At 37.2% G+C, this 27,947-nt stretch overlaps 1 protein-coding gene across 7 annotated transcripts in view; it reads left to right on the top strand.

Annotated features, from left to right (window-relative positions):
* NRG3 (neuregulin 3) overlaps positions 1–27,947 on the top strand; it is a 1,193,959-nt gene that overhangs the window by 1,047,339 nt on the left and 118,673 nt on the right. For 4 of the 7 annotated variants that reach the window (XM_043476686.1, XM_043476683.1, XM_043476685.1 and 1 more), the window contains exon 4: positions 8,067–8,093. In XM_043476686.1, coding sequence (XP_043332621.1) covers positions 8,067–8,093 — 27 coding nt within the window. The remainder of the gene's footprint in view (positions 1–8,066; positions 8,094–27,947) is intronic. The other 3 variants (XM_043476687.1, XM_043476688.1, XM_043476682.1) reach the window with 1 other exon arrangement.

Raw genomic sequence — 27,947 nt, 5'->3', positions numbered from 1 at the left:
GCACATTCTCCTTCCCCAGGAGCAAGCTTATGGGTCTCTGGCCACTCGATCTTGTGCACAGTTTCTAGTTTTCCATGATAACAGTATGACAGAGAATTTCCAGAGCTTTTTCTCTGTGGGCTCCCACTGATTTGTGAATTACTTGCAGGGAAAACTCCTGTATTTTTATAAAAGTATGCTAGATATCTATCATAAACTATATTAAGCAGGTTAAAAAAATACCATGGAAAGGAAGAAATGCATCTACTTTTTAAAAATCATTACAGTAGTTCTTCATATGAGATATTTCTCAATTAAAATAGCTCTTAGTCACTAAAAATAAATAAATAAATAAATAAACTCTGTATAGGCAGATTAATAGCTATGTAAAGCACATCAGTTTACCAGGGCAAAGGAGGAGGAGAAAATTAGAAAATATTGCCTAATGAGTAGAGTTACCTTTTGAAACAATGGAAAAGTTTTGAAAATCTGTTGGTCATGGTTATACCACATTGAGAATGTAATTAATATCACTGAATTGTGCCCTTAAAATTTGTCAAAATAACAAATTTTATATATATTCTACCACAATAGAATTTTAAAATGAGTCATTTGCAAAAGAAAAGCATGGAAATATTCAAGATAACTAAATGAGTATTTTCTAAAAAGAAAATCATTCCCAGATAGAGAAATCATAAGAGAGAGCACAGAAATTAGTCTTGGAAATAAATATGATTGTAGCAATATATTTTTTCATTCATTCTCGTTTAAGAAACATACTACTACAACAGAAATAATCATTAGATAACGCAACAAATTAAAAAACTGAATAACTGAATTATTATAAGAAAGCTGCATTTAAATAAACAAATCTCCAGAGTTGAAATGCTGTATGCATCAGAGCCCAGTTCTCACTGTTGATCACAGACATTCCGTTCAGGCACTCAGTCATGTTCGACTGTTTGCGACCCCATGGACTGCCGTGCGGGAGGGTACCCTGTACATCACCAACTACCGGAGCTGACTCAAACTGATGTCCATTGAGTCGGTGATGCCATCAAACCATCTCAACCTTTGATGTCCCCTTCTCCTCCCGCCTTCAATAGTTCCCAGCAGCAGGGTGTTTTCCAATGAGTCAGTTCTTCACATCAGGTGGCCAAAATGAGTTTCAGCTTCAGCGTCAGTCTTTCCAATGAATATTCAGGACTGTTTCCTTTAGGATGGACTGGTTGAATCTCCTTGCAGTCCAAAGGACTCTCAAGAGTCTTTTCTAACACCACAGTTCAAAAGCATCAATTCGTTGGAGCTCAGCTTTCTTTATAGTCCAACTCTCACATCCATACATGACTACTGGAAAAACCATAGTTTTGACTAGATGGACCTTTATGGGCAAAGGTTTCTGCTTTTTAATATGCTGTCTAGGTTGGCCATAACTTTCCCTCAAAGGAATAAGCCTCTTTTAATTTCATGGCTGAGTTCACCATCTGCAGTGATTTTGCAGCCCCCCAAAATAAAGTTTCTCACTGTTTCTGTTGTTTCCCCATCTATTTTCCATGGAGTGATGGGACCAGATGCCAAGATTTTAGTTTTCTGAATGTTGAGTTTTAAGCCAACATTTTCACTCTCCTCTTTCACTTTCTTCAAGAGGTTCTTTAGTTCTTCGCTTTCTGCCATAAGGGTGGTGTCATCTGCATATCTGAGGTTATTGATATTTCTCCTGGTGATCTTGTTACCAGCTTGTGTTTTATCCAGCCCAGCATTTCGCATGATGTACTCAACATATAAGTTAAATAAGCAGGGTGACAATATACAGCCTTGACATACTCCTTTCCCAGTTGGAAACCAGTCTCTTCTTCCATGTCCAGTTCTAACTGTTGCTTCCTGACCTGCATACAGGTTTCTCAAGAGGCAGGTCAGGTGGTCTGGTATTCCCCTCTCTTGAAGAATTTTCCACAGTTTGTTGTGATCCACACAGTCAAAGGCTTTGGCATAGTCAATAAAGCAGAAATAGATGTTTTTCTGGAACTCTATTGTTTTTTCAATAATCCAGCAGATGTTGGCAATTTGATCTCTGGTTCCTCTGCCTTTTAATATCCAGCTTGAACATCTAGAGGTTCAAGGTTCACATACTGTTGAAGCACGGCTTCGGGAATTTTGAGCATTACTTTGCTAGTGTGTGAGATGAGTACACTTGTGCGGTAATTGGAACAGTCTTTGGCATTGCCTTTCTTAGGGATTGGAATGAAAACTGACCTTTTCCAGTCCTGTGGCCACTGCTGAGTTTTCAAATTTGCTGTCATATTGAGTGCAGCACTTTCACAGCATCATCTTTTAGGATTTGAAATAGCTCAACTGGAATTCCATCGCTTTAAGAAGCATCTAGTGATGCTTCTTAAGGCACACTTGACTTCGTATTCCAGGATGTCTGGCTCTAGCTGAGTGATCACACCATCATGGTTATCTGGGTCATGAAGATCTTTTTGTATCATTCTTCAATGTATTCTTGTCACCTCTTTGTAATATCTTTTGCTTCTGTTAGGTCCATATATTTTCTGTCCTTTATTGAGCTCATCTTTCCATGAAATGTTCCCTTGATATCTCTAATTTTCTTGAAGAGATCTCTAGTCTTTCTCATTCTATTGTTTTCCTCTATTTCTTTGCATTGATCACTGAGGTAGGCTTTCTTATCTCTCCTTGCTATTCTTTGGAACTCTGCATTCATATGCTTATATCTTTCCTTTTCTCCTTTGTTTTTCACTTCTCTTCTTACAGCTATTTGTAAGGCCTCCTCAGACAATCATTTTGCCTTTTTGCATTTCTGTTTCTTGAGGATGGTCTTGATCACTGCCTCCTGTGAAATGTCATGAACCTCCATCCATAGTTCTTCCAGCACTTTGTCTATCAGATCTAATCCCTTGAATCTATTTGTCACTTCCACTGTATAATCATAGAGATTTGTTTTAGATCATGCCTGAATAGTCTAGTGGTTTTCCCTACTTTCTTCAACTTAAGTCTGAATTTGACAATAAGGTGTCCATGTTCTGAGTGAGAATTAACTCCCCGTCTTGTTTTTGCTGACTTCATAGAGCTTATGCATCTTTGGAAGCAAAGAATATAATCAATCTAATTTCAGTATTGACCATCTGGTGTTATCCATGTGTAGAGTGTTCCCTTGTGTTGCTGGAAGAGGCTGTTTGCTATGACCAGTGCATTCTTTTGGCAAAACTCTGTTAGCCTTTGCCCTGCTTCATGTTGTACTTCAAGGCTAAATTTGCCTGTTACTCCAGGTATCTGTTGACTACCTACTTTTGCATTACAGTCCCTTATAATGAAAAGGATGTCTTTTTTGGATGTTAGTTTTAGAAGGTCTTGTAGGTCTTTGTAGAACCATTAAACTTCCTCAGCAGTACTGGTCAGGGCCTAGACTTGGATTACTATGATACTGAATGGCTTGCCTTGGAAATGAACAGAGATCATTCTGTCTTTTTGAGACTGCATCCAGGTACTGAGTTTTAGACTCTTTTGTTGATGATGCTGGCTAATCCATTTCTTATAAGGGATTCTTCCCGACAGTAGTAGATATAATGGTCATCTGAGTTAAATTCACCCATTCCAGTCCATTTTAGTTTGCTGATTCCTAAAATGTAGATGTTCACTCTTGCCATCTCCTGTTTGACCACTTCCAATTTGTGTTGATTCATGGACCTAATATTCCAGGTGCCTATGCAATATTGTTCTTTACAGCATCGGAATTTACTTCCATCACCAGTCACATCCACAACTGGGTGTTGTTTTTGCTTTGGCTTCATCTCTTAATTCTTTCTGGAGTTATCTCCACTGCTCTACAGTAGCATATTGCACACCTACTGACCTGGGGAGTTCATCTTTCAGTGTGCTATCTTTTCTCCTTTTCATACTTAGGTGGTGGAAATGGTGTGATGAACAGAGGAATATAAAACAGACATGGATGCATCTGCCATTCATTTTGGATAGCAAGCACTGTCAAGTTTGTAACAGTCACAGGAATAAAGGGTCAGATAGACTGTATTTGTGCCCAAATCTTCCTCTTGTTAAGATCTTTAGTCTCACTGATGCAGTTTCCTCATCTAACAAATAAAGGGGAAAAAGATACAGCAGAATGTATTTTTTTGTGAAGGGTGAAGAGTTACTGGTTAAGGCCTGTCATGCATTTGTTCTTTCAATTCAGTTCACTCACTCAGTCATGTCCGTATCTTTGCGACCCTGTTAACCACAGCACGCCAGGCCTCCCTGTCCATCATCAACTCCCGGAGTTCACCGAAACTCATGTCCATTGAGTCGGTGATACCATCCAACCATCGCATCCTCTGTCATCCCCTTCTCCTCCTGTCCTCAATCTTTCCCAGCATCAGGGTCTTTTCAAATAGGTCAGCTCTTTGCATCAGGTGGCCAAAGTATTGGAGTTTCTTCTTGAACATCAGTCCTTCCAATGAACACCCAGGACTGATCTCCTTTAGGATGGACTGGTTGGATCTCCTTGAAATCCAAGGGACTCTCAAGTGTCTTCTCAAACACCACAGTTCAAAAGCATCAATTCTTCAGCACTCAGCTTTCCTTATAGTCCAACTCTCACATCCATACATGACTACTGGAAAAACCATAGCCTTGTCTAGACGGACCTTTGTTAACAAGTAATGTCTCTGCTTTTTAATATGCTATCTAGATTGGTCATAACTTTCCTTCAAAGGAGTAAGAGTCTTTTAATTTCATGGTTGCAATCACCATCTGCAGTGATTTTGGAGCCCAGAAAAATAAAGTCATCCACTGTTTCCACTGTCTCCCCATCTATTTGCCATGAAGTGATGGGACTGGATGCCATGATCTTAGTTTTCTGAATGTTGAGCTTTAAGCCAACTTTTTCACTCTCCTCTTTCACTTTCATCACGAGGCTATTTGGTTCTTCTTCACTTTCCACCATAAGGGTGGTGTCATCTGCATATCTGAGGTTATTAATATTTCTCCCAGTAATCTTGATTCCAGCTTGTGCTTCTTCCAGCCCAGCGTTTTTCATGATGTACTCTGCATATAAGTTAAATAAGCAGGGTGACAATATACAGCCTTGACATACTCCTTTCCCAGTTTGAAACCAGTCTCTTGTTCCATGTCCAGTTCTAACTGTTGCTTCCTGACCTGCATACAGGTTTCTCAAGAGGCAGGTCAGGTGGTCTAGTATTCCCATTTCTTTTAGAATTTTCCATAGTTTATCGTGATTCACACAGTCAAAGTCTTTGGCATAGTCAATAAAGCAGAAATAGATGTTTTTCTAGAACTCTCTTGCTTTCTCAATGATCCTGTGGATGTTGGCAATTTGATCTCTGGTTTCTCTGCCTTTTCTAAAACCAGCTTGAACATCTGGAATTTCATGGTTCACGTAGTGCTGAAGCCTGGCTTGGAGAATTTTAAGCATTACTTTATAAGCGTGTGAGATGAGTGCAATTGTGTGGTAGTTTGAGCATTCTTTGGCATTGCCTTTCTTAGGAATTGGAATGAAAACTGACCTTTTCCAGTCCTTTGCCCACTGCTGAGTTTTCAAATTTGCTGGCATATTGAGTGTAGCACTTTCACAACATCATCTTTTAGGATTTAAAATAGCTCAACTGGAATTTCAGCACCTCCACTAGCTTTGTTTGTAGTGATACTTCTTATGGCCCACTTGACTTCACATTCCAGGATGTCTGCCTCTAGGTGAGTGATCAAACCCATCATGATTATCTGGGTTGTGAAGATCTTTTTTGTACAGTTCTTCTGTGTTCTGCCACCTCTTTATATCTTCTGCTTCTGTTAAGTCCATACCATCTCTGTCCTTTATTGAGCCCATCTTTGCATGAAATGTTCCCTTGGTAGTTCTAATTTTCTTTAAGAGATCTCTAGTCCTTCCCATTCTGTTGTTTTCCTCTATTTCTTTGCTGAGGTAGGCTTTCTTATCTCTCCTTGCTATTCTTTGGAACTCTGCATTCAAATGGGAATATCTTTCCTTTTCTCCTTTGCTTTTCTTTTTTTTTTTTTCCATTTATTTTTGTTAGTTGGAGGCTAATTACTTTACAATATTGTAGTGGTTTTTGTCATACATTGAAATGAATCAGCCATGGATTAACATGTATTCCCCATCCCGATCCCCCCTCCCACCTCCCTCTCCATGTGCGTCCCTCCCAAAGCTGTGCACTCGGTCGAAGAGGACGACCATCCCCGATAGAGGAGGACTGGTCTTCGGTCAAGGGTATACGAGTAGCTGCGCTCCTCTGCTAGAACCTCCAAACAAGCTCTCCTTTGCTTTTTACTTCTCTTCTTTTCACAGCTATTTGTAAGGCCTCCCAGACAACCATGTTGCCTTTTTGCATTTCTTTTCCATGGGGATGGTCTTGATCCCTGTCTCCTGTACAATGTCATGAACCTCCATCCATAGTTCATCAGACACTCTGTCTATCAGATCTAGTCCCTTAAATCTATTTCTCACTTCCCCTGTATAGTCATAAGGGATTTGATTTAGGTCATACCTGAAGGGTCTAGTGGTTTTCTCCACTTTCTTCAGTTTAAGTCTGAATTTGTCAATAAGGAACCTGATCTGAGCCACAGTCATCTCCCAGTCTTGTTTTCGCTGACTGTATAGAGCTTCTCCACCTTTGACTGCATAGAGCACAATCAATCTGATTTCGGGGTTGACCATCTGGTGATGTCCATGTGTAGAGTCTTCTCTTGTGTTATTGGAAGAGGGTGTTTGCTATGACCAGTGTGTTCTCTTGGCAAAACTCTATTAGCCTTTGCCCTGCTTCATTCTGTACTCCAAGGCCAAATGTGCTTGTTACTCCAGGTGTTTCTTGACTTCCTACTTTTGCATTCCAGTCCCCTATAATGAAAAGGATATCTTTTTTGGATGTTAGTTTTAGAAGGTCTTGTAGGCCTTCACAGAACCGTTCAACTTCAGCTTCTTCAGTATTACTGATTGGAGCAAGGACTTGGATTACTGAGATATTGAATGGTTTGCCTTGGAAATGAACAGAGATTCTGTCGTTTTTGAGATTGCATGTAAGTACTGCATTTTGGACTCTTTTTGACTATGATGGCTACTACTCCATTTCATCTAAGGGATTTCTGCCCACAGTAGTAAATATAATGGTCATCTGAGTTAAATTCATCCATTCCAGTCCATTTTAGTTCGCTGATTTCCTAGGATGTCAACGTTCACTCTTGCTGTTTCCTGTTTGACCACTTCCAATTTGCCTTGATTCATAGACCTAACATTACAGGTTCCTATGCAATATTGCTCTTTACATCATCGGACCTTGCTTCCATCACCATTCACATCCACAACTGGGTGTTGTTTTGCTTTGGCTCCATCCCATCATTCTTTCTGGATGTTCTTTGCCTACCTATTATTAACATAGAAGTTCAAATTAGTTAAATGTTAACCGAGTGTTATTCTACATAAAATATGAATTCCAGAAGTAACTTTAGCTCCAGATATGCTTTGTATGAATAGTTGTTTTTTTTTTTTCCACTTTCTTTCCTCCTTCCCTGCTATCTTCCTTTTCTCCCTCCCTCCCCCGCTTCCTTTGTTTCCTTTTTTATGGGCTAAATTTATACTTAGCGTGCTGTTTTTGTTTAGTTCCTAAGTTACGTCTGATGCTTTTGCAATCCCATGGACTGTAGCCCACAAGGCTCCTCTGTCCATGGGATTTTCCAGGCAAGAATATTGAAATAGGTTGCTGTTTCCTTCTCCAGGATATCTTCCTGACTCAGGGATAGAACCCATGTCTCATACATTAACAGGAGGATTCTTTACCACTGAACCATCAGGGAATAATACTTAGCATACTCGTTAATATTATTTCATCTCAATCCCAGACTGTTGAGAAATACCAATTAGTGTTCAAAGCATCCCTGATTGTGGACAAAGTGTAAATTATCTTTTGCAAGCAAACATTGTTATAACTGAGACACAGTCTTTGCCTTGAAAGGTTAATCTGATAAGCATTGATTTCTGTGTGGAATTTACTCTAACCTTATTCTCATTTTCTGTTTTCCTTCCTTATGTGCTGACTTTGGTGTAGCAGACCACTTGGGGATTGAATTCATGGGTAAGACTAAACAATTTTCTCCTTATATATCCGGAAAAGCTGTTTGATAATGTGTATACCGTTCTTCTTCCTCATCTGATTATAATTGAAATGCCCCACTATCAGATACTATTAGTAGTAAAAAAAAAAAAGTTTTTGTCAATTTTTCACTAAGTAGTGGCTCAAAATGAATGACTTAACTACTTATTGAGAAGGCAATTTAATGTTAAGTGCTGTCTTGAAAGCTGACAGAAGTTGGATTTGGTTTCTGGCTTTGTTTGCTTTCTTAATTCTCAATTTTCTTATCTATAAATAGGTGTAGACTAGTTCCTATTTTATTACACACATATATTGCTTAACACAATATCTGTAAAATGGTGTATGCTCAATAAATGGTAGACAATAATGGTGATGGTTTAAAAATATCAGTTTTCATTACTTTCTGCTCTTTATTTTTTTTCCTTTTGCATGGTGAATAATTTGGATACATTTTGGTCAATCTTAATTCTGGAGTATGGGTTCTATTAATGTTTTCATCTACAAAGTTAAAATAATTATTTTGAAAGTTTTTGTAGTCTATGGTGTGTTTTTAAAAAGATTAGAATACCTCCCACAGTAATTATTTTCTGTACTCATAGATAATTACATTAAGAATTGTACATAATTTTCTGAGTCTATATTATAATAAAATGATTTAAAAACACATTCCATAGGGCTGATAAGCATCATGGTATTAGAATGGAAAGATACCTAGGAGTTAAAGTTAGTGAAATTGAAGATCAAAATTTGAATCCAAATTTATAGTTTTTCCTTGATTCCATTGTGTTGAACTTTAGGTTTTTCTCTTATATAATATAGATATGAATGCTTGCTTCATACATTTTTGTTTATTGTGATAATACCTTTAAATTCATGTATCCATTCATCCATTAATTCAGCAAATATGTATCAATTGCTCACTCTAAGCAAAGAAAAAATGCAAAACGCTACAGATAATATAATAAGTAAAAATAGGTGATAAAAGCTGATTTGCTGGAACTTATAATTTAGGAAATTTTCAGATGATAATTAGGGAATAAAACTGATAAATATAAAATTGAGGATTTCTAAGATCTATTTGAGGCAAAATAATATTAGTTCAGAATAGTGATAATATCTGGTCTGAATGGCCCTCATCAAAAAGTCTACAAACAATAAATGCTGGAAAGGGTGTGGAGAAAAGGAACTGCTCTTGCACTGTTGGTGGGAATGTAAATTGATACAGCCAATATGGAAGACAGTATGGAGATACCTTAAAAAACTAGGAATAAAACCACCATATGACCCAGCAATCCCACTCCTAAGCATATACCCTGAGGAAACCAAAACTGAAAGAGACACATGTGTCCCATTGTTCATTTCAGCACTATTTACAATAGCTAGACCATGGAAGCAACCTAGATGTTCATCAATAGATGAATGGTTAAAGAAGATGTGGTATATATACAGAATAGAATATTACTCAGCCATAAAAAGGAATGCATTTGAGTCAGCTCTAATGAGGTAGATGCACCTAGAACCTGTTATACAGAGTGATGTGAGTCAGAAAAGAGAAAGATAAATACCATATTCTAACACATATATACAGAATCTAGAAAAATAGTACTGAAGAATTTATTTTCAGGGCAGCAGTGGAGAAACACACATAAAGAATAGATTTAAGGACATGGGAAGAGGGGAGGAGAGGATGAGATGTATGGAAAGAATAACATAGAAACTTACATTACCATATGTAAAATAGATAGCAAACAGGAATTTGCTGTGTGGCTCAGGAAACTCAAACAGGGGCTCTGCATCAACCTAGAGGGTAGGATGGGGAGGGAGGTGGGAGGGAGGTTCAAAAGGGAGGGGATATATGTATACCTATGGCTGATTCATGTTGAGGTTTGACAGAAAACAGCAAAATTCTGTAAAGCAGTTTTCCTCCCATAAAAATTAAATTAATTAAAGAAAGAATAGTGTAACAATAGAAGATGTGAAAAATTGATAGATATTGGAAACATGGCAACAAGTATTTGAAAGGAATTGATGTTGAAAGGTAGATAAGGGTGATTATCAGGGATGACTACAAAATTTATAGTTTGCATGTTTAGATAAAATGTGGGTCCATTTTCTGAAAAATAAGACTAAAAGAACAGATTTATGGGGGACTTGTACTAGATTAGGTTTGAAAATTTTGAATTCTGGGTACCTTTGTTGTGTCTGGTAGAAGATATTAGTAGTTATATTTTTTATAAGTTTTGAGAGTTAATTAGAAACCAGTGATTACGTATTTGTATTAAAACTGATTAAAACTGATATTCCTGTTGTACAATATTACTTGTTAGTGCTTTATGGTCTAAGTATTAGATCATAGAAAAAAACAGACACCTTAGTTTCTGCAGATTTGGGGTTTTGCTAGATAGATGTGATGACAGCTTATAAGGGCAATGAAATTCAAGATAATATTGAAATAAAGCATCACAGACTATAAGATAGGTATGTAATGAAATGAATAAGGAATGTATAATTTGAATGGAAATGATGAGTAGTTACCATGTGTGTCCTCAAACAAATTGTTGGCATGAAGAGGTTGTAGTCATATGGACTAGGAATTACAGGAAACTGTGGATATGGTGATGTGGTACAGTATAAATTTTTGAGAAAGATATGTGGTTTGTACTTTGCTTTTTTACTGATGATGATGGGCTATAGCAGCATGGAAGACAGTATCAACAGTCATTTGAGGACAGCAAGTACTTAATATAATCAATAGAGAAATGTTTTCTATTATATGCTGATGATTGCTGGCTCAGAGAAGAGAGGCTCCAGAAGTTATATAGAAGAACGACTCTAGATATAAGAAATAAGGCCTGGTGGTGTGTGGGACTGGCATAGCATTAAACTCCACAGTCAATGTGGCCATGGTTATAGTAAATTAAACTTGCTACACCAATGATAATTATTGTTATTGAAAGAAACAGATGAGTCATTATCCTATTGAACTTTCCCTGAGGATTTTCAGTGGCACTGATACCTTACAATATAATGATTTGCTGTGGAATCAAGATATGTATTATGAGGTCTGTTTTAAAACATTCAAAATCATTTAGTTACCAGTAGGCAAAACTAAGAAGCTATTGTCTCATTCATCTATGTGAATCTCCAGTCTAACTGGTGTTATAATGAGTCTTACAAAAGCTGAAGTCAAAGCATAACTTTAAAGACAGGGTGCTCAGGGCTGGTCTACTGTGATGACCCTGAGGGATGGGATGGGGAGGGATATGGGAGGGGGTTCAGGATGGGGAACACATGTACACCCATGAATGATTCATGTGAATGTATGGCAAAAACCACCACAATGTTGTAAAGTAATTAGCCTCCAATTAAAATAAATAAATTTAAAAAAAAATGACTTACAGGGAATGGATTCTCAATGTGCAAATATCTGACTCCAGCAGCTGAATTTGCCTTGGAGGGAAGAGGTTGGCTAAAATCAGAGTTAAAGCAAATATTTAGTATGCATATAGATAATGGCAAATAATGGAGTATTCTGAATGGTGAATAGGTTTACAGACTTAATGAATAAACTGTTTTCACTGACCTCACTAATTCTAGATACTATTCACCCCCATAGATTCCTCTAACTGAATGTGTAATATTCTGTGCATTGCTTTGGGAATAAGTATTGAGATTTAACTCATAATTTTAAAATCCACATGGGTAAAATTGTTCCATGGAAGATGGTATCATCTTAATACTATGGCATCTCTAGGTATAAATTAAACTGATTAGCCAATATATAGGCATACTCTCTAGAAATTTAATTATGTCAGTTTATTGGTGTGCCTTACAAATAATCAGTGCCTGTTTGTGTTAATGAATTCCAGAACACCTTTGTTCTCAACTTTCATCATTCTTGCTTTGGGTAATGCAAATTTCATCTTTCCTTGGGTTGGAACATAGATCATAAGGTGATAATCCTTAAAAAATAAAAATAAGATTTGGCTGCACCAGATCTTAGTTGCAGCACTTGGGCTCTTTGATCTTCATTGTGGCATGTAGGATCTTTACTTGTGGCATTTGAATTCTTTAGTTGTGGCATGTGGCACGATCTTACACATATATCATTTCCCCAGTTCTTTGTATTCCTAGTGGCCATGGCATATGTGCACTCAGTGATCGGACTCAAAACCCGAACACATCAAGTTCAACAAATTCTTATTAATAGCAGAGAACTGCAAATCATATGCTTCTAGAATTCTATTATTAGTTAATTATTATACATTTGTCACACTTACTATATGCTAAACATATAAGATATGGAAAATGCAGATATATAATCCACACCCCTTAATGACCAAAGACTCTGAAACAAAAAATAGGGAAAGCTACATATAATTGAGGTGACATCAGTTCAGTTCAGTTCAGTTGCTCAGTCATGTCTGAATCTTTGCGACCCCATGAACTGCAGCACACCAGGCCTCCCTGTCCATCACCAACTCCCGGAGTCCACCAAAACCCATGTCCATTGAGTCGGTGATGCCATCCAACCATCTCATCCTCTGTCGTCCCCTTCTCCTCCTGCCCTCAATCTTTCCCAGCATCAGAGTCTTTTCCAGTGAGTCAACTCTTCGCATGAGGTAGCCAAAATTTTGGAGTTTCAGCTTCAGCATCATACCTTCCAATGAACACCCAGGCCTGATCTCCTTTAGGATGGACTGGTTGGATCTCCTTGCAGTCCAAGGGACTCTCAAGTGTCTTCTCAAACACCACAGTTCAAAATCATCAATTCTTCGGTGCTCAGCTTTCTTTATAGTCCAACTCTCATATCCATACATGTCACTGGAAAAACAGTAGCCTTAACTAGACGGACCTTTGTTGGCAAAGTAATGTCTCTGCTTTTTAACATGCTGTCTAGGTTGGTCATAACTTTCCTTCCAAGGAGTAAGCATCTTTTAATTTCATGGCTGCAGTCACCATCTGCAGTGATTTTGGAGCCCAAAAAAACAAAGTCAGCCATAGTTTCCACTGTTTCCCCATCTATTTGCCATGAAGTGATGGGACTGGAGGCCATGATCTTAGTTTTCTGAATATTGAGCTTTAAGCCAACTTTTTCATTCTCCTCTTTCACTTTCATCAAGAGGCTCTTTAGTTCTTCTTCACTTTCTGCCATAAGGGTTTTTTTGTCATCTGCATATCTGAGGTTATTGATATTTCTCCCGGCAATCTTGATTCCAACTTGTGCTTCCTCCAGCCCAGCATATAAGTTAAATAAGCAGGTTGACAATATACAGCCTTGACATACCACTTTTCCTATTTGGAACCAGTCTGTTGTTCCATATCCAGTTCTAACTGTTGCTTCCTGACCTGCATACAGGTTTCTCAAGAGGCAGGTCAGGTGGTCTGGTATTCCCATCTCTTTCAGAATTTTCCACAGTTTAGTGTGAATATAACAAGTGCTATTAAGATGCATAGGCACAAAAAAAAAAATTCATAGGTAAAATACAATGAAAGAAAAAAAAATAAAAATAAAAGCCACTAAATGGGCTTAGGAAATTTAGAAACAGCTTCCTGGGTATAAGGGGAAGGGGTAAGAGGGAGGAATTCAAGATGAGTACCAGCCCAAGTGGATAAACTGTATCAAGTGTTTCTCTAGTCCAAATCTATACTAGCTTCACTTTGCTTCTACTTAGTCAGAGCCTTTTATTTAGGTCTCTCTATCTGGGTCTCTCAGCTCCCTAGCGTCACTACTTTAGAACTAAGAAGAGGACATTAACTTCAGTAAAAACACTTCACCAAAAAGTGTCTTGTATTAATTTATTAACTTTGAAGAATAATTATCCTACTGAATAAACCATGCCAAACCTAATGTCCATAAAACTGTTAGGACTCAAAAGTATTTTTCTGTAAATATATTCATGAATTTTTCTAATGATGCAACTGGGATTGGAACAATGCAAATTTCAACAAAGATATACCACTTTAGAATGTAGTATCAGTTTAAAAAATACAGTTAACTGACATAGTTAGGAAAGGAGTTTGAAGCTATGTAAAAATGCAAAGTTGTTTGTAAAAAATTAAAAGACATAGTCAACTAATAATCAAAAATATTTCTTGAATTCATGATGTAACCTACTCATTCATGCATGCATGAGGGAGAATTTTATAATTTTAAAGTCAGATATTCAAACTTTTTCTCATAGCATGGATAGATTAGGAGATGTTATAGACAAAGTTTTTTGTAAGCAGAAGTGCGTGTTCAGCTGTGTGAGAAATGCATCCAGTCATCCAGAGTAGACAGTTGGCCAAAGGGCATGTCAGACTGGTCAAGTTTGGAAGGTGCATCGATCATGAAAAGGGATTTCTTAACTGAGAAATATCTTGCTACTCTGTCAGGTGCTCTGTCATGGAGCATATCTCATTATAGCCATTTGAGCTATTTGTTACACAGCCGTGTCTCTGACAATGCCCTGATGAATCTGATGTTCTAGGCATAAAAAAATGCTCACATAAAAGCAAGTGCAGTGCCATTTGCAAACGTATTGCCAAACCATAGGAAGAGCTAAATATTGTGTGGGAGATCTTTTATGCAATTTTTTTTCATACTCATATGGAAAAATAAAATGAAGTCCGTCAGTTAGACGTCTTATTTGTGCTTTAATATTGCATTTAGGATAGCATAATATATTTATGCAGTCTAAGTAAATGCTGGTATATATTTTTTAATCAAAAGATTTATAAAATTTGGGACAAGTAAGTTTTTTTTAACTATAATCTTTAAAAGATATTCTAAAATACTCCTACATTTTGAAGCTAAAATAAAAAGAAGGCAAAAGGAAGAAATACTGAGTTTTCCATAAGCAGAGAGTTAGAAATGTCTATCGTCTATGTGTGTAGGTTCAGAATTGAGAACATTATTACTTCAAACTTTTCAGTTCAGTTCATTCACTCAGTTGTGTCTGACTCTTGGACTGCAGCACGCCAGGTTTCCCTGTCCATCACCAACTCCTAGATGGAACTACTCAAATTTATATACATTGAGTTGGTGATGCCATCCAGTCATCTCATCCTCTGTTGCCCCCTTCTCCTCCTGCCTTCAATCTTTCCCAGCTTGAGGGTTTTTTCCAATGAGTCTGTTCTTCGTATCAGGTGGCCAAAATATTGTAGCTTCAGCTTCAGCATCAGTCCTTCCAATGAATATTCAGGACTGATTTCCTTTAGGAATTCAAAGTTCAAACTTTACCATATATTTAATATCTCTTCATCCCTTCATGTAGAAAGAAAAATAGTTTTAGAATATTTTAGTAATCTCTAAAGAGAATTTCCTGAGGTATGACCAGTTTCTAATTCTGTTTAGATGATACAAGATAGGGATACTTTCTTTAAAACTATGCTGCTTATTCTGAATGACTTGGTGTGTGTTCCTTTAAATCTAACAAACTCATATGTCAGTCAAATGAATTCATGTGTACACCCTAATTTATGACATGGCATTAGACAGTAGTGAGGAACCCCCTTCTTTGGGCTGAAATCTCTGAATTATACTTATTTGGGACAGAAATGTTTATATTCACTTGACTATATCATATTATAAAGTAAAATGGTAATTTATGGATAAATGTGTTTGTAGAGGGTGTTAATTCAAATGTGTTCATTCAAAAGGGTATTTGTTTAGTTTTTTCTTATATTAAATCACATGGAAAAGCAGGTATCTCAGAGTACTATATTACCATTATTTAATGCTTGACATGTGCCACCAGATTTATATTAGTTCATTGTACTCTCAAAAACTTCCATGAGGTAGAAACTATTTATATTCTTAACTTATAAATAACAAAGTGATATCTGTTTAGGTGAAATATCTCATCCAAAGAATAAGGAGGTGGCAAAACAGGATTTGAATCAAAGTCTATCTTCCTCCAGAGTTCTTTTTTTAATGTTATTTTTTTAATTGTGTTAAAATTAACATAATACAAAGCATACTATTGTAATCATATTTAATTGCGCATTCAAGGGCACTAAGTATATTCAAGTTGTTGCGCAATTCTCACCATCATTCATCTCCCAAAGTTTTCACCTTCCTCACCTGAAACTCTGTCACCATTAAACACTAGCTCCCTGTCTCCCCGCTCACCCCCAAGCCCCAGCCCCTGGCGTCTACTAATGTATTTTCTGACTCTATGAATTTGACTATTCTAGGTATCTCATATAAATGGAATCAAACAGTATTCCTCTGCATCTGATGTATATTGGAATGAATTTTTACCTCAATATATGTCCTACAAACAGATAGTACTTTCTTTTTCTTACCCCTATGCTACACAGTAAGTTCTCAGTAGTTATCAATTTTATACATAGTATCAGTATTATTTATGTGTCAATCTCCCAATTTGTCCCACCCCTGTCTCCCCCCTCCTTGGTGTCCATACCTTTGTTCTCTACATCTGTGTCTATATTTCTGCTTTGCAAACAAATTCCTCTATACTATTTTTCTAGATTTCACATATATGTATTAATATACAGTATTTGTTTCTCTCTTTCTGACTTACTTCATTATGTGTAACAGTCTCTAGATCCATCCATATCTCTGCAAATTGCACAATTTTGTTCATTTTTATAACTGAATAATATTCCATTGTGTGTGTGTATGTGTGTGTATCACATCTTCTTTATTCATTCCTCCACTGATGTACATTGAGATTGCTTCCATGTCCTAACTATTGTAAATAGTGCTGCAATGAATATTGGGATTCATGTGTCTCTTTGAATTATGGTTTTCTCCGGCTATTTGCCCAGGAATGGTATTGCTGGGTCATATGGCAGTTCTATTTTTATTCTTTTATGGCATCTCCATAATATTCTCCATAGTATCTGTATCAGTTTTCATCCCCACCAACAGCGTAAGAGGATTCACTTTTCTCCACTCTCTCTCCAACATTTATTGTTTGCAGATTTTTTGATGATCGCCCTTCTGACCAGCGTGAGGTGGTACCTAAAGGTAGTTTTGAATTGCATTTCTCTAATAATTAGTGATGTTGAGCATCTTTTCATGTGCCTTTTGGCTATTTGTATGTCTTCTTTGGAGAAATGCCTATTTAGATCTTCCCTAGAGTTCTTGAATTCTACCAGTGGCTTTCTGTTGAATGCCTACCACAATGAGGGGTTCCTGAAAACTGAGAAAGGTTGTACTCCAGCAGTGTTTCAACTGACAATGCAATTTTGTATCTAGTCCTAAGGTTTAGAGGTAATATTTTCCAAGTACCATGAGGTCATAAGAATCTTAGGTAATAATTCACATTATGTAAGTGACAAACAATGAAAATGAACCAGATGCCAGTTTATAGCTTTACATTCAGAATTTTAACTGGCGTGTTAAAGAACTGCCATGTAGCAGAAGGCTCCCATTGACTGATAGTTTCAATATCTCATGGAAAATAATCTACCGAAGTTGTATTATATTAGAAGGTTTCTTGGTGATCACAGACGATTGAGTGGCATTAGTTCAGTACCTCTACTATTGAATGCCATTGTGATATAAAAGCCTTGCACATCCATCTCTGACATGTGCCAAATGGAATAGTGAGTTGAACCATCTTCCCAGTGATTTCCCCAAATGCTGATTAATAAACAGTCTTATTTTCTCATTTATTTTTCTCTTCAGCAAAACGACCACTCTCTCTCTTTACATTATGAATTTTTAATGTAAATGTCAGTATAAGAGCTAATAATTCAGCTCTCTTAGTCACAAGCATCTCTAAGTTTCCTTCCTTCCTCCCTCCCTTCGTTTTAATAAAGAGATACCTTGATTTGACTTGTTCTTCCTCAAAACTTCCTAGCCATGTGTGTAAGGATAATATTTTGGCTTTATATGTATAATTAATTTAGCATTAGTTATTAGTTCATATTGGTACCTCCAGTGGTTAGAAGTAAAAGTCTCTAAACAAAGTCAGACTAATTCATTGAATAAACTAAATTCAGAATTTCAGTTTATTTTAAACAAATTTTTCAGATGGGGTCAGATTCTTTCAGTTATCTTCTGTGAGGAATGGCTATAATCATGAGATACACTGGAAAAATATACAGGTATATTAGTTATTGTTTCTACAAAGGAGAAATGGGCATTTATGTAAATATGTAAATTTTTAGACTGGATTTGGCAAATGAAGTTTTGTATGTAGACACTGAGGAATCTATTTGTTGTGAACTATTGGAAAGAGCAGGGCTGTTCACTGAAAGATAGTTTAAGGCTGCTACATTTTTGCTTTATTAATATTAGGATAATTTTCATTAAGCTGCTGAGTGACTAGATTGGGAGTTTATGTGTAGGTAGTAACTATATAGACTTCAGCACAACCTTGGGTGGATTCTCATCAACTTTTTTGTAATATAATGAAGCATGAGTTATGTCAATTTAATGGTAGGTAGATCTGGGACAAAAAATGCTATATGGAGGATCCAGATCAGCCAGGAGTGAAACTTCTGGTTGCTTCTATGGAAATATTTTTATAGATTAGACACTCATAAATTTACTGAACTTTATATGAATTATGATTGTACTTAATCAGATTGAATTAAGTTGAATTGAAAATCTAACAGACAGGGCTGGATTTTTGAATTGTCAAACTGGATTCAAAAGAATTTGAGATCTTAACCATAATCTAGTTAATTACATTTATATACCAATTATCTAAAATGTGTAGTAGTTGATAGGTTCTAAACATCTTCTGAAATGTTCTAGAAAGAGGAAAAAAGTTTTTTTAAAAGTTCACATTGTCATTGAAAAGTAAATACCAAAGTGGTTAAAAAAAATGGGCTTTTATATGCAGTTTTCCCTGACCATTGCTTCAGGAGCCAGGATGGATCTGCAGAATAGGAGAGAGAGATAAAAATGGGTGGTGGATGGAACATCTGAAGATGCAGCATAGTGAGGATGATACTGCTGCTTCTCAATAAACAAAGAGTCTGTTTCATGGGCTCTCAATGGTTCAGCTAATCAGAATTCATGGAGCCACTTTAGAAGGTCAGGCTGTGTGCCAGACCAGAGCAACACAAAAACAAATACAGAAGACTCTGGAGAAAATTTACATTCAGTGTGTGGGACAGACTTGCAAAACTAATCATTGCAGTTCAGTGCAAAAAGGACTTTGATTGATGTTTTAGTGATTTATTTATTATTTACAAAAAATGTGAGAAGTTTCTCAAACATCTGCCAGATGTTAGTACATGGCTCATATTCACACATGTAAATAGGGTTTGAGTTCACATACATGTGGAGAATACTAGGTTCTGTACCTTTGTTGTACAATTTCACAAAACCTTTGGTATACTTCTATTCATAACTCTAACAGAGAAGATTATAGGAGGCAGCATTTTCTGAATTATTCTTCCAGAGAAGCATGTTTCTTAGAGCTAGGATCTTAGGGACCATACTCTTAGTAAATATTTGGAGAAAGAAACAGAGAGGGAAGAGCATCCACATCTCACTGAAACAGTTGGGAACATCTTTACGTGGAAGAATAAACAGTATTCCTGCAGCTGGGAAATTGTAGAAGGGAACATGAGGGAAAGGAACAAGGAAGAACACAGATAAGAAAGAAACAAAAATGAGACATGGGGTGGGAGAAGGCAAGGAGGTTCAAGAGGGAGGCAACATAGGTATACCTACAGCTGATTCATGTAAATGTTTGGCAGAAACCAACACAATATTGTAAAGCAATTATCCTTCAATTAGAAATAAATATTTTTATAAAGAGACAAAAGAACACAAGAATTTTAGGAAATGACAAGAAGACCCAGGTGATTGGAGAAAGTAACACACATGAAAGGCAGTGTGGTAGATGGTGTGATTGATCAATTAGGTCAGAGCAGATTATGATGACCTTATGATGCCCTTTCAGAGAAGTATAATTTTATCTCATTGTGAAAGAAAGCCTCAGAGGTTTCATGCAGAGAGTGATCAGATTTCATTTAAATAGCTTATTCTGTCAGTAGCTGTGTGTAGAGGTTGCCTGAAGGCATTGCATGCAAAATCCCAGATATTGGGCCAAGCTTGGGATTTTACTTCAAATATCCACTGAAGGCTTATTCTTTGAACAACACTGTTAACATTATATAAAGGAATTTCCATTTATCTGTGTCAAGCATAGAGAAACGGCCAAAGGTGGACACCTGGGGGAGGAGAGGCATGAGGTGCAGTGAGCAAAGCCATGGACATAATGGACTTTGAACTGTGCTTTGAGGCAAGGGTAGGATTTCAGAGATGTGGCTTTTAGCCCAATCAAGTGTTCTGTGCATCCCTAGAAGTGGGCCAGTGTCCTAGAGCAGCAGAACCTCTGGGTTCTAATGCCTGATGATCTGAGGTGGAGCTGATGTAATAATGACAGAAATAAAGTGCATAATAAGAGTAACATGCTTGAATCATCCCAAAACCATCCCCTCACCATCTCGCCAGGTCTGTGGAAAAATTGTCTCCCACGAAACTTGTCCCTGGTGCCAAAAAGATTGGGGACTGCTGTCTTAGAGGATGCTAATTGACCAACTATCTTCTCATAGACTAGCTCCTGAATTGGTTGTTATCACTTATAAATCTGTGCTTTCTGTTAGAGTCATCATTACAGTTTGAGAAACAGAATAATGGAATAATTTAAGTCATCAAAATAACATAATTCAAGAGCTTTCAACTTTAACTTTCATTCCAGGCACTGATTACAAATGTAAATTTCTGTTTTCAGCCTTAGATCTGATGAAGTAGTTCTGGGATGGACTCTAGGCTCTTAGTTTTTAACATTTGATGTAGGAGATCTCTGTCTATGGGATTCCCAGGTGGCACTAGTGGTAAAGAACCCACCTACCAATGCAGGAGATGTAAAAGAAGTGGGTTCAATCCCAGGTTGGAATGATCCCCTGAAGAAGGGCATGGTAACCTACTCCAGTATTCTGGCCTGGAGAATTCCAGGGACAGAGGAGCCTGGTGGGCTACAGTTCATGGGGTTACAAAGATTCTGACACAGCTAAAGGGACTTAGCACACATGCACACGTCTCTGTCTACCAGGTGAGAAACTGACATAAAAGAACAGGCAAACTTGACTTCATTCTTTTGGTAAATGTGTAACCTACAGCCTGGGATTCATCATCTTGAATCTTGGAGCTTCCAATCTGTGTAAGAGGGATGATGTCCTCATCAATCTCAAAGGATTGTTGGGAAGATCAAATATCAATACATAGAGCATATAAAGCATTTACTGCAAAGCCTGGCACTTAAATGCTCAGTCAAATGAGCTACTATAACTGCTGTTCCTCCTTGGAACAACTTCAGTGATGTGGATTTCTGACCAAATGATGAAGTTTCCCTTTAGTCTATCTTCATCACTCTGATTCTTCTGGAAAGGAGAAACTGAACATGAATGTTAACTTTTTTTAAACATATAACTCCATAATAACCTGGGGTTCTTTACTTTTATAAAAGATTTTAATTGAGTTATAATTTACATACCATACAATTCACTTGCTTTACTTGTACAAGTCAATGATGTTTGGTATATTTACAGAGTTGTGTAACTACTATCACAGGCATAGAGTTGGCATAGAGGGGTGTGTGTGTGTGTGTGTGTGTGTGTGTGTTTGGCCGCATGTGGCACGTGAGATCTTAGTTCCATGACCAGGGATCGAACACATGTCCTATGATTTGTAATAATAGAGTCTTAACCACCAGACCACTAGGGAAGTCCCAACATTAATATTATCTTGAACAATGGGGGCCACTGTCCAGGGCATTCCAGGGAATGCAATCTAAGTTTTCCGTTTCCGTCTCTAAAAAGAGCCAACTCTGTGAATTCTGGAGATCTCTTTTCAAAATTTGGTTCTAAACAGATGTCATTATACCTTCAGCCTGTTTATGCCAGATGGCTGCATTCCCTTTATTAGTGTTTCCAACAGGACTAGACACGAGTGGAGGAAATCAAGTAAACATTGCTCGTCTAGTCACACAGCTCCCTTATATGTGCTCTTCATTCCTCTCAAGAGGATTTCATTCACTGTATTTCTTTGGATGAATCTTGAAGCACAAGACTGTACTATGCTAAAAGCATACAGAATATAGTCCCTTTGTATTGGTAAAGCTTGCTGGCACTTATGAGAAATGGGGAAAGGAAATTAATAACATTTGCTAAATATTATGACTCATGGGCATACTGGGCAATTTCCCATGAGTTGCATTGTTTTATCTTTAAAGTTGTCAGGTCATGTAGAAAACCACCATAATCTGAGGGGTTGGATTTGTGATCTGGAAAAAAATAATCCTGTATTCATTTTAGTGGGGTTTCCCTGGTGGCTCAGTCAGAAAAGAATCTGCCTGCAACTCAAGAGACCCAAGTTCAATCCCTGGAGGAAAAAATGGCAACCCATTCCAATATTCTTGCCTGAGAAATCTCATGGACAGAGGAGACTGATGGGCTACAGTCCATGGGGTCATGCATGGGCATGGTGATAGCATATTTGAGGAGCTACTTTTTATGTATGCAAGAAATCTGCCTGTATATATATATAGGCTAATGCATCAGTGTTAATGAAAAACAAAGACAAATGTAGGACAAAAATAAAGTCTTAAAAACCCTTGCAAGATAGTTTTTTTTTTTTTTCCTCATTGCACACATAAAGAAACAAGGTCAGTGGAAGTAAAATCAATATGCCCAGCTGATAAATAGTAAAGATGAATTTTATTCCAGATTAAATGTCTTCAAAGCCAGACTTCTTCCCTGGTGCCTCACCATCCACATCTAGAAGATGCTGTGCTCTCTGTAATTGTGATGACTGTCTCTTCCCTTTCTATGTGCTGGGCTCCATGCATGCTGAGTTGAGGACATACATATACCCAACTAGGGCCTCAGCAGTTGAAAGCACATCCTGAGTATGGTTGCCAGACTTAGCAAATAAAATTCAGGTTACCCATATAAATTTGAATTTCAGATACACAACAAATAATTATTTTTTAATTAATTTATTTTAATTGAATGATAATTGCTTTATGGAATTTAATTGTTTTCTTGAAACCTTAACATGAATCAGCCATAGGTATACATATGTCCCCTCCCTCTTGAGCCTCCCTCCTATCTCCCTCCCCATCCCACCCCTCTAGGTTGGTGCACAGCCCCCATTTGAGTTCCCTGATGCATACAACAAATTCCCATATTGGCTATCTATTTTACACATGGTAATGTAAGTTTCCATGTTACTCTGTCCATACATCTCACCCTCTTCTCCCCTCTCGCCATGTCCATGAGTCTGTTCTCTGTGTCTGTTTCTCCATTGCTGCCCTGCAAATAAATTCTTCGATTCCATCTTTCTGCATTCTATATATATGTGTTGGTACACAATATTTATCTTTCTCTTTCTGACTTATTTCACTCTGTATAATAGGTTCTAGGTGCATCCACCTCATTAGAACTGACTCAAATGCATTCTTTTTTTATGGCCGAGTAATATTCCATTATGTACGTGTACCACAACTTTTTTATCCATTCATCCATTGATGGACATCTAGGTTTCTTCCATGTTCTTACTATTGCATCTTCCCTGGTGGCTCAGATGGTGAAGCATCTGCCTACAATGCGGGAGACCTGGGTTCGATCCCTGGGTCAGGAAGATCCCCTGGAGAAGGAAATGGCAAACCACTCCAGTACTCTTGCCTGGAAAATCCCATGGACAGAGGAGCCTGGCGGGCTACAGCTGATGGGGGTCACGAAGAGTCGAAAATGACTGAGCAACTTCACTCACTCACTTGCTATTGTAAATAGTGCTGCATGAACATTGGGATACATATGTCTTTCAGTTTTGGTTTCCTCAGGGTATATGCCTAGGAGTGGGATTGCTGGGTCATATGGTGGTTTTATTCCTAGTTTTTTAAGGACTCTACATACTGTCTTCCATAGTGACTGTATCAATTTACATTCCCACCAACAGTGCAAGAGGGTTTCCTTTTCTCCATACCCTCTCCAGCATTTATTGTTTGTAGATTTTTTTATGATGGTCATTCTGACCAGTGTGGGGTGATATATCATTGTAGTTTTTTTTTTTTTCTTTTCCATTTATTTATTTCTTATCGAAGGATAATTTACAGAATTTTACTGTTTTATGTCAAACCTCAACATGAATCAGCCATAGTTTTGATTTGCATTTCTCTAATAATGAATGATGATGAGATGGCTGAATGGCATCACTGACTCAATGGACATGAGTTTGAGTAAACTCCGGGAGTTGGTGATGGACAGGGAGGCCTGGCATGCTGCGATTCATGAGGTCGCAAAGAGTCGGACATGACTGAGCGACTGAACTGAACTGAACTGAACTGAATAATGAATGATATTGGCATCTTTGCATGTGTTTGTTAGCCATCTGTTTGTCTTCTTTGGAGAAAATCTGTTTAGGTCTTTTGCCCACTTTTTTATTGTTTTTTTGTTTGTTTGTTTGTTTTTCTGGTATTGAGTTTTATGAGCTGCTTCTATATTTTTGAAATTAATCCTTTGTCAGCTGTTTCATTTGCTATTATTTTCTCCCATTCTGAGGGTTGTCTTTTCACCTTGTTTAAAGTTTGCTTTGCTGTGCAAAAACTTTTAAGTTTAATTAGGTCCCACTTGTTTACTTTTGTTTTTATTTCCATTACTCCAGGAGGTGGATCATAGAGGATCTTGCTTTGGTTTATGTCATTGGGTGTTCTGCCTATGTTTCCTCTAAGAGTTTTAGAGTTACTGGTCTTCAGTTTAGGTCTTAAATCCATTTTGAGTTTATCTTTGTGTATGGTGTTAGTGTTCTAATTTCATTCTTTTACATGTAGCTGTTCAGTTTTCCCAGAACCACTTATTGAAGAGGCTGTCTTTGCCCCATAGTATATTCTTGCCTCCTTTGTCAAAAGTTAGGTGCATGGGCTTATTTATGGGCTTTCTGTCTTGTTATATTGGTCTATATTTCTGATTTTGTGCCAATACCATATTGGCTTGATGACTGTACCTTTGTAGTATAATCTGAAGTCAGGAAGGTTGAGTCCTCCAGTCTTCTTTCTCAAGACTGCTTTAGCTATTTGGTGTCTTTGTGTTTCCATATGAATTGTGAAATTTCTTGTTCTAGTTCTGTGAAAAATGTCACTGGTAATTTGATAGGGAGCACATTGAATCTGTAGATTGCATTTGGTAGTGTGGTCATTTTCACAGTATTGATTCTTCCTACCCAGGAACATGGAATATCTCTCTATCTGTTTATGTTGTTTTTGATTTCTTTTGTCAGCATCTGATAATTTTCTGTATACAGTTCTTTTGTCTCCTTAGGTAGGTTTATTCCTAGATAGTTTATTCTTTTTTGTTGCAATGGTGAATGGGATTGATTCCTTAATTACTTTTCCTGATTTTTCATTGTTAGTATATAGGAATGCAAGTGATTTCTGTGTATTGATTTTGTGTCCTGTGACTTTACTAAATTCACTGATTAGCTCTAGTAATTTTCTGATAGTATTTTTAGGGTTTTCTATGTATAGTATCATGTCATCTGCAAAAAGTGGAGAGCTTTACTTCTTTTCCATTCTGGATTCCTTTTATTTCTTTTTCTTCTCTGATTGCTATAACTAGAACTCCAAAACTGTGTTGAATAATAGTGGTGGGAATGGACACCCTTGTCTTGTTCCTGAGATATACAATGAATAATTATTTGATGAATTATAGACACATTTGATGAATTTCATGGGGCATATCTATATAAAAGCTTATTTGTTATTTACATAAAATTCAAATCATCTCAGTTTGAACTGTTTTATCTGGTAACCCTAGCTTTAGGGCTATAAACATAGTGAGGCACGGCCCGTTACTGATCCATGTCTATCTCACACTTCACTCCCCAGAAAGGCTGAATTAAAATGATTATTGGGAATGAAGAAAAATAGGAAGAATTAATGGAGGAGATGAGCATGGGAAATTGAAATGAGTGTTATGTGTATCTCCATGGGTAACTCTGCCTGTTGCATGATGAAAATTAGGCAAAAATAATACTAACTGGTTTTCTAATTATCTCTGGGCAGCTATAATCATTTCACATGGCAAATGCAACCTGTAAACTCAATGCTGAGCATGATGGGTCCTGCAGTCAGAGCAGTCATTGAAGTATTTTAAAGCAAGGTTGTTACTGCAAGTGAAATAGCTTAACGCTTCACATACGGATGCTTGAGAAAACAAATGGTAGCATGATAACTTAATCAACTTTTGAGAAAGAGACCAGCATTTAACTTACCAAAAGATGCCATTCAAGGCAGTATTAATGAAGTAATAACAGTTGCCTCTTTATCTGTTCACTACCTATTCATTTCCCCATTATATTCAGGCTGCTAAATTCTATCATAAACATGTTTGTAAGAGAGTATGAAGCTTTTTGTTCCTACCAGAAGAAAAGTAAGTATTTATTTTCTGGAGTTGTACTATGGAATCAAAGTGGTGATGAAGTGATTACTCTTTCCTATAGCTTTGAGAAAAAAAGATGCTATGGGATTCAAGCAGTATAATGGGGAAAAAAAAAATATATATATATATATATATATACATATATATATATATATATATTCTGAAGCCAGGCATATGTGCATCAAATCTTGACTTTATCTTATGTATGCTGTGGGATTGGACTGTCTATCTTTCCATCCATCCATCCATCCATCCACCCACATGTATGTAGACTAATCTCCCTCACTCTCTCTCTCGGTTCATTAATATAAAGATGGATGATAGAACACACCACCTATGCATTTATTGACATGTATTAGATACTTTGATTATGTCCTCCCTTTCTGCATTGCCTAAGGGGCTGTACTGTGTTTGCCCTGTTTGTTTACTGAACTGCGAGTCTTTGTGATTGTGTGTTCATAAACCCTCAAAATTAGGGGGTATACTAGCTGTTTCCTTTGGCAGTCCTCCCCAGCCCCTTCCTGATGCCTGCCCTTTTGTGGGTCCTTGATTGCCTTCTGAGGGCATAGCTGAGGAGATACAGTTGAGGGGGAGCAGCTGCTCCAGATGTGAACTTCTGTGCCTCCTAAACCCCACATGGAATCAAACCTTCTGCCTAGCATACCCCAGGAAAATGACTGATATTCTGCATGGATGGTATCACTATTTATGGTATTATTTCCAGGGTCATGGAAGCCCTACTGTCTAAGGAAATCTTAACTTGTTCCCTAATCATTTTGTCCGATTCCATCATGGCAGCTTTTGATGCCTGGGATACCATAGCAAACCAAGTACCAGTGAATTTTAGGCCCATCTTGACTCACTTCTCTAACTTTGTCTCATATACTCATGCCAGTCTCAACCATTCAAGTCACACTTGCTTCCTTGAGCACACCATCATCTTTCTGGTTGAATCTGTCCCTTTTAACTGATCAGTTCTTTATATTGAAAGGAAACCTGGCTGTTTGTACCAGTGCCATAAAGTCATAGATTTCTGGGACTTAATCTTCATTCTTTTAATTACTAGTGTTGTGACTTTGGGTTCATTAACAGGCTCCATCCTGTTTTCTTGTATAAAAACAGGAACAAACAGGACACATTCAACAACTGTTGGAATGGATGATAATAGTTTCTTTAGTCAACCTATATCTGTCCTCTAAACTGTTCCTTCACCTAATATTCCATTTAATACATCAAGACAGTTATCTTGGCCTATCTCTAAATCTTATCTCCTGAATGATACAGTCAACCTTGAACAACAGTTTTCAACTGTGAAGGTTATACTCAAATTTTTTTCAATAGTAAATACTACAGTACTACATGTTCCTCATTGTTGAATCTTCAGATACAGAGAAGCTATGTATATGGAAAGCTAATTAT

This window comes from Cervus canadensis, chromosome 8 (assembly GCF_019320065.1).
Source record: "Cervus canadensis isolate Bull #8, Minnesota chromosome 8, ASM1932006v1, whole genome shotgun sequence".
Taxonomy (NCBI): Eukaryota; Metazoa; Chordata; class Mammalia; order Artiodactyla; family Cervidae; genus Cervus; species Cervus canadensis.
The sequence above is the reverse complement of the archived record's forward strand: the minus strand, read 5'-3'. Positions and strand labels throughout refer to the sequence as shown.